Source organism: Sinocyclocheilus anshuiensis, unplaced genomic scaffold, assembly GCF_001515605.1.
Source record: "Sinocyclocheilus anshuiensis isolate Anshui unplaced genomic scaffold, SAMN03320099.WGS_v1.1 scaffold1153, whole genome shotgun sequence".
In the NCBI taxonomy this organism is placed as follows: Eukaryota; Metazoa; Chordata; class Actinopteri; order Cypriniformes; family Cyprinidae; genus Sinocyclocheilus; species Sinocyclocheilus anshuiensis.
The window spans coordinates 58,713-66,016 of NW_015557158.1; the positions used below are offsets into that span (position 1 = coordinate 58,713).

At 39.1% G+C, this 7,304-nt stretch overlaps 1 protein-coding gene across 1 annotated transcript in view; it reads right to left on the reverse strand.

Moving 5' to 3' along the window:
- Positions 1–7,304, reverse strand: part of LOC107678250 (leucine-rich repeat and fibronectin type III domain-containing protein 1-like protein) — a 148,785-nt gene that overhangs the window by 55,205 nt on the left and 86,276 nt on the right. The window contains exon 3 of the mRNA XM_016473456.1: positions 780–2,170. Coding sequence (XP_016328942.1) covers positions 780–2,158 — 1,379 coding nt within the window. The 5' untranslated portion in view covers positions 2,159–2,170. The remainder of the gene's footprint in view (positions 1–779; positions 2,171–7,304) is intronic.

Sequence of the window (7,304 nt, forward strand, 5' to 3'; positions counted from 1 at the left end):
TATATTATGCCCATTCATTTCACTGTAGCATTTTGCCCAAGGTTATGAGATGGATACTAATTCACAGTCTTCCCCAGCACCCAGACTAATTAAACATACCAAACAGCTGCAAATGAGTAGATATCACAATGGGTGTGGATTCTAAACATTACCAAAGACAAATTAGCCTGGTTTGTGCCCACCTCTCTCGGCACAGATTTTGTTTTCACTCGTTCACGTCAAAAAAATAATAATTTGTTAGTGTGACCATAGAGTCATCCTCTCTGATATCTCTGTCTTCTTTCATGGATGAGATTTCTGAGGCTCAAAAGAAACACTTTGAATGTTGGATACCCCACAGCTTTAGAAAGTGCACTGGGAATACATGGCCCATAAAGAGTGCAACTTCTGATAGATGTACCAAAACTTTCTCTTTTATCATGACAAAGGCATCCTGCAGTGGAGTACAGCAGAAGTTTCTCCTGTAATTGTTTGTCATTCTGAAACCTGAAGCATAAGGCAGGTCCATGGAGATGAAGGCCATTGATTGTTGCATTAAACATACAGTAAATAAACAACAGTAAACAGAAACAATATTTAGAGTGAGTCCCAGCAATAAAATCAATGTAGATTGGCACCTAGCAACAAAAACAACATACCTTTATAATAATAAAACAATAGGCTTGATACCTTATTGGATATGCAATTGCACCATAAAAACATTGCAGTGTTAGCACAACCAAGTGACTAACTATAAATGTAATTAGATTTTCAATTCACAAAAGAATGAGGCATCTTACCTGTAGACCAAAGTGTCATCTGTCGAGCTGTTATACTGAATCTGATACATCCTGATTCCAGGGAAATGTTGTTGCGAAGGCCACCTGATGAGTGCAGAATTTGCCGTAAGCTCAGCAAGTACCACCTTCCTCTCCTGAGACCTGGTCTCATTGCTTATGGATGAAGTTGACTTTGCAGAGGTTAGAATATCAGATGGTCCTGGATCAGGTTCTCTGATTCGGTTAGTGCTGTTAGCTAAGTGCGGCAGTGGGTTGACCACCAACTCCACCGTGCCTGTAGACTCCCCCGCGGCATTAGATGCAATGCAGGTGAAGACTCCTGTATCCTTCAATGAAGTGATGCTGATCTCCAAGCTCCCATTGCTAAAACTTAAAGTACGGGAAGTGTTGGCAATTAGACGGCCCTCTGGGGAGATCCAGTGAACGTCTGGGTCTGGGTCTCCATTGGCCTTGCATTTCAGACTGGTGGGTTGGCCTTCCATGGCAAAGGTTTTGGGAGATTTCCTTGTAATAACAGGTGGATCACATATGAACTCCTCCTCTGGGATGGTCCAGAAGTACTTTGCCGTAAGGTCGGGAGGTGACGCGCAAGTTTCCAGGTCATCCTCTCTTGTTAGCCTCCTTAGCCAGAGTAGCTCACAGTTACAATGCAGTGGGTTCCCTCCAAAACTTAGGACGAGGGAGGAAAGGGGTGACCCTTTTGACTTGGCATAAACCGGTATCCTAAGGAACAAGGGGTCGGGGGGTATTTTCTTTAGCTTATTGGATGTCATATCCAGACGGGCTAGTTTGTGTAGGTTTGAAAAGACTCCTAGAGGCACGTGCTCTATGAGGTTATGGTCCATGTTAAGAGTGTTCACATTGGTGAGGTGTCCTATAGTCTCCCACGGGATATCCACCAGGTTATTGTATGAGAGATCCAGGTCCTCGAGAGTCCCCAGAAAGTCATCAAACGCATGTGGGGAGATGTTGTGCAGTTGATTGTTGGCAAGGATAAGGTGCCGAAGGTTGGTGAGTCCCCGGAAGTGGTCGTCCGTGATGACGCTTAGACGGTTACTGTCTAGATGCAATGCACGCAGCCGCTTAAGATCGGCAAAAGAGTAAGGCATAATCTGGCTGATGGTATTGCGGGACAGCGTCAGGTGCAGGAGACTTGTCATGTTTGCGAAGTCTCTCCTCCTTAACGCTGTGATGAAGTTCTCGGTGAGACGCAGCTCTACTGTACGCCGGTCAATGACTGTGGGCACAAACAGCAGGCCGGTCTTGGCACAGAGGATAGTTAGAGATGGTGACAGGTTCTGGCACATGCAACGCTTGGGGCAAAGCTGTCCCGACGCAGACACAGCCAGCACCAGCAGGGAAAAGATCAGCCACTCCATCTCTCGGGGGAACTGCAAAACAAGCAAACACAGTGTGCCAGTGTGATGAAAACGCATGTAAATGCACTCTCCACTCTAATGTTCAAAGCCAATGACTTTGTAAAATGCACTGTCACTGTATTGGACGGATAGCCATAAACAACATCATGCTGTTGACAGTGGCCTAGAGTAAGGTCAATATTTTGTAAAGTATTTTAAGTCACTCTTGGGCTCTGTATACAAATCCACACTCATCCCTGATGTTCTGTTTGGGGTCTCTGAGATTCTAAGGTTATTTTAATACCTTGGAAAATGTACCTAACTTTGAAGTATGTGGTTGACAATTCATTCATTTTTCTAATCTTATGTGAATTGATTATAAACAAAATGTCAAGGTTCAACTGTTCTGCATAACAAATATTACATAATTTTGGGTCTTAGAGACCCCTGATATAAAACATTAATGCAATGATAAAAAAAAAAAAAATTTAATAAAAACTGCTACAGTTCTTACTGATGTACTGTAAAGACCACAGAGAGATACTCATTCTGAACTTTGACTAGGTCAGAGATTGATGTTAAAATAATATGATTGAAAATATAATAATATATTTAAAAAATTGCTTTTTTTTGTGTGTGTCACTGTGTATCACATCTTACTAGATACACTAATATCAAAAGTAAGAATCCTTGTACCATGTACCATGGTTAACAGCAAAATGTGGCTTTTCCATGTTATGGTTGTACAGTAATGTAGAATCGACTCATTATAAGTAAGTTTGTGTGGATATGATGTAAGATGGCAGACATATTTAACCTCTTGAAACTGCATTAAATATCCTAGTCCACACTGTAAAAACAGAAATACATCATGTTTTCCCAAAATCAAACTAGAGTCATTCCAAATATCAGAGGAAAAAAGAGACCAGTACAAACAATTCTCACATATTCAATTCCATCTTCTGCTCTCAATCACAATAAAATCAATTTCCATGTTACTTACTTTATTACTATTTATTTATTTATTATTATTATTGTGTGATGTATTATTATTATTATTATTATTGTTGTGTGAATTTGGAAACAAATGAATGTTATTAAAAGTCATGCCACTGTCAATGTGGTGTAATGACACCCAGAGCTGACTGTGATGCTTAGTCTGTGAAGTGTGCAAAAAATGAGATATTTCCTGTAATAACTTGTAAATGACAGACTCAATTATAATACACTGAAGTGTGCAATTATATACACATACATTAGGGATGTGCATCTCATGACTGAGGTCGATACGATACGCATCTCGATGCATAGCCAACGGTACGATACATTAACGATACATATGAAGCAGCTACCGATGCGATGCGATACGATTCACCCCTGTTACGATGCAGCGCGATCCGATTTCGATTCGATTCAACACAATGCGATTTGATGCAATGGAGAAAATATGATCACTTTTAATGCCTCGAGGCCCGTTTCATAAAACAAGTTTACCAAATAAGCCAGGCTTATTTCAGTTAGTCTGACTCATTGTCAAATGATTTGGTTCCATAAAGCAAACTAAACATAGATCAACCTCAGTCACTGTGGCAACTTATGCTGAGAAACTAACCTGATCTAAAGCAGGTTAACTGTCAGACTAAGTTTAGTTCCTCTAACACTGACCAATAGGAACCCAATGATATTGCTACTCTCTCACTTACTATTATTTTACTTTTTTTTTTTACAGTTTCTAGCCATGCAGCCTTTCTCTCTGGTTTTAATACAGCTGTACCTTTTATAGTTTACAGAACAGATAGCAAAACACTAGAACATTACAATCTAAAATTGCTCTTTAAAGCATTAAAATAACTAAATTAAAAGTTAAAATCACTGAATTAAAAATGAAAATAAATAAACTTTTTTTTTTTACAGTTTCTAGCCATGCAGCCTTTCTCTCTGGTTTTAATACAGCTGTACCTTTTATAGTTTGCAGAACAGATAGCAAAACACTAGAACATTACAATTTACAATCTATCTTTAAAGCATTCAAATAACTAAAACGTTAAAATCACTGAATTAAAAATGAAAATAAATAATAAATACAATTACTATATTTTAACTGGTATAAGAAACACACATTAACTCATCTGAGCTTAGTAATTAGTACTGTATAGCTCACATTTGATTTACCTATTACATCCCATATTACATTTACCTGTCTATCCCTTCACAGTTACTGCTATCATACAAATACATTTATATGTAGGTTTAAAATTCTACAAAAGACACATTTAATGTCCAAGAACAAATATTTTAGCAAAATGTATATTTTACTCGGAATTATTGTGCTACTATTCGATTGTCTGTTTAGCACGCATGCGCGCAGCAGGGCTCATTCACTCGCGTCAGCCTCGCCCACTCCTGACAGCAAAATGGATATATTTGCGTGACTTTCTGACATTTACAGATGAAAAATATACCTGTGACATGTCAGTTATACACACAGATATATTCACTGTTTGCGATGGTGGATCGATTTGATCCATGATTGACATAAGGGCTGCTTAAGAATAAGCGTGCACAAATTAGTGAGATTGTGTGAACATAATTTGTCGTTTATGGACGCGCTTTAGCCCCGATTGATTTGTTAGGTTATTTCAGGTCAGGTTTTGGACTTTAATCCCAGTTTTTCCTCGGGGCTCCGTGGTGTTGTGATTCGTCATATTCACACAGCAGTGGTGATGAGAGAACGCGCTTGAGACACAGTTTAGAGAGGAGAAATCAATCTACATATAACATATTGGTCACAGATTATTGGTCACTTTCTAAATAATAAAAGTATAGCGCATCCACTAGTAATTATATATAAATAAATAGTTTTTTTTACCGATGCAAATATGTTAGAAACGATGCGTCACGATATAAATGCCAACTTGTATCCGATGCACACTTTTTAAACCAATGCATCGCATCGTTAACTTTTTATGCCGATGCACAGAGCGAATCGGGGAATCTTCCCATCCGTAACATACATACATAAATACATACATGCATAAATGTTTTCTATTTATGTATTTGGTATTTAGAAATGAACACAGACTGAATCCATTTTAACCATGGATTAGTTACTTGATTGTAATTGCCTTGCAGCAAGCCACAGGGATTTGCATTTCATCACAAGACAGCCATGTTAAAAAGAAAATTATAAAAAATGGGTATAAATCAGACAAATATTCTCATGGGGCTCGTTTGAAGGCTTCTCTGATCATCAAATTCATAGAAAGTTATCTCTGGTGTATCAATCTGATTTGGAATCCAGTTAAAGGTGTGTTTTTCTGCTCCACTGGTGTCACCAAACAGTGTGCTGTTATTTGTACTTTATTACTGAGTTACCGGTACTCTGGATCGTTTCATTCTTCAAAGCTCATCTCAGAGTTGCTGTCATAGCAACAGGTCTATGAGCTCAAACCTGAGTGAAGAGTTCAGAATTTGGTGGCAGATTGATTGATTGATTGATTGATTGATTGATTGCTTTATGAACAAAGTAATACTTTTATTCAGAAAAAGCGCATTCAATTTAACAAAAGCGACAATAAAGACTATTATGAAGATTTATAATTTTACAAAATATTTATATTTTAATTGCTGATGTTTTGGACTTTCTATTCATTAAAAATCCTGAGGGAAAAAAAATGTTTTCACAAAAAAAATTAAAAATACAAAAAAAAATAATAAGAACAACTGTTTTCAACATTGATAATAAAAACAGTAAAACAAAAAGGGATTTTTTTTTTGTAATACTATTTCATATTACTTGTACATTTTATCAAATAAATAAGAAGGAAAAACAATCTTACTGACCCCATACTGGTCGTGTCTATTAGTGTGGTCTAAAGATAATTAAAATTTAATTATGTTGTATAAATTGTTTGTCATTAATCTGACAGACAAGCAGTCAAGCTGCAAACTCAATGTTATAAAGAACATTTTCAGGAAGACCGAATAACAGACTCATAGTTGATTAATTAAACTAAGATGAAGTATTTAAACATCAAGAAATAACATGTATAACTTAAACTGCAGGTGATTCTTCAGTCATTGAATCAAGCTAAAGCCACATCATATACAGTATATAGGACTTTCCACTTGGAATTAGTGAAAGATTAGTTCATGGCAATACTCAGATACAAACCCAAATATCCTTCAGAACAGTAGCCAATCCTTCTCCTGAAACCTCTCTATCTGTAAGAAGCTTACGTTCAAAGAACGACCGGTGGATAAAACGTCTCAGGTTACTTATGTAACCATGGTTCCCTGAGTAGCGAACGAGACACTGCATCCTCTAGGGGTCGCTATGGGGAACGCCTCATCGTGACCCGTGTCTGAAGCATACATTGAAAAAACACCAACTCGTTGGCCGGCGACAGCCATGACGTCACTACCGGTGCGACTATAGTATAAATAGGCGCCGGGAGCACACACCATTCACTTCTTCGTCTGAAGCTTGCGTCCGCAGCATGGCAAGAAACCTAGAGGACGCAGTGTCTCGTTCCCTACTCAGGGAACCATGGTTACATAAGTAACCTGAGACGTTCCCTTTCATGGGAACTTCGAACTGCGTCCTCTAGGGGTCGCTATGGGGAACGGTATACCCACGCCACCATGCTGAGGGGAGTGCACGCCAGAACCAAGGCGAGCACTAAGTACCAACTCTACCATATTGCTATGGGAGTCGCCCCTGGGACGTTAGATGGCTGTCAGTGACGTTATTCCCTACGGCCAAAGGCCTAGGCTACATACCCCAAAATACTTACCTGTTAGGGCCAGACTCCTGGGCCCGGGGTAGAGCTCAAGGCTTGGAATCAGGAATAGATTCCTTTAAGGGAATACGACCAAGAGCCTAGAATCATACTAGTCTTGGCCTGTCACACAGGGGCTACCGCACGTTTCTCTTTGTATGTGCTGAAGGAACTGCCTCAACAGACCCCTAGTAGCAACACTCTGTTAAAGTAGGTATCCAGAGGATACATAGGAGGAGTGGTGCCCAAGGCGGAACCGGGGTTTTAAACCACTCAGAAAGAGCACGAAGCTGCTGCGCGTAGCTCTTACCGTACAGGATTTTAGAAAAGTGAGTAAAGCATAACGTGCACATTTACCCCTTATGTGGATTTTAGAAAGTGCGCAA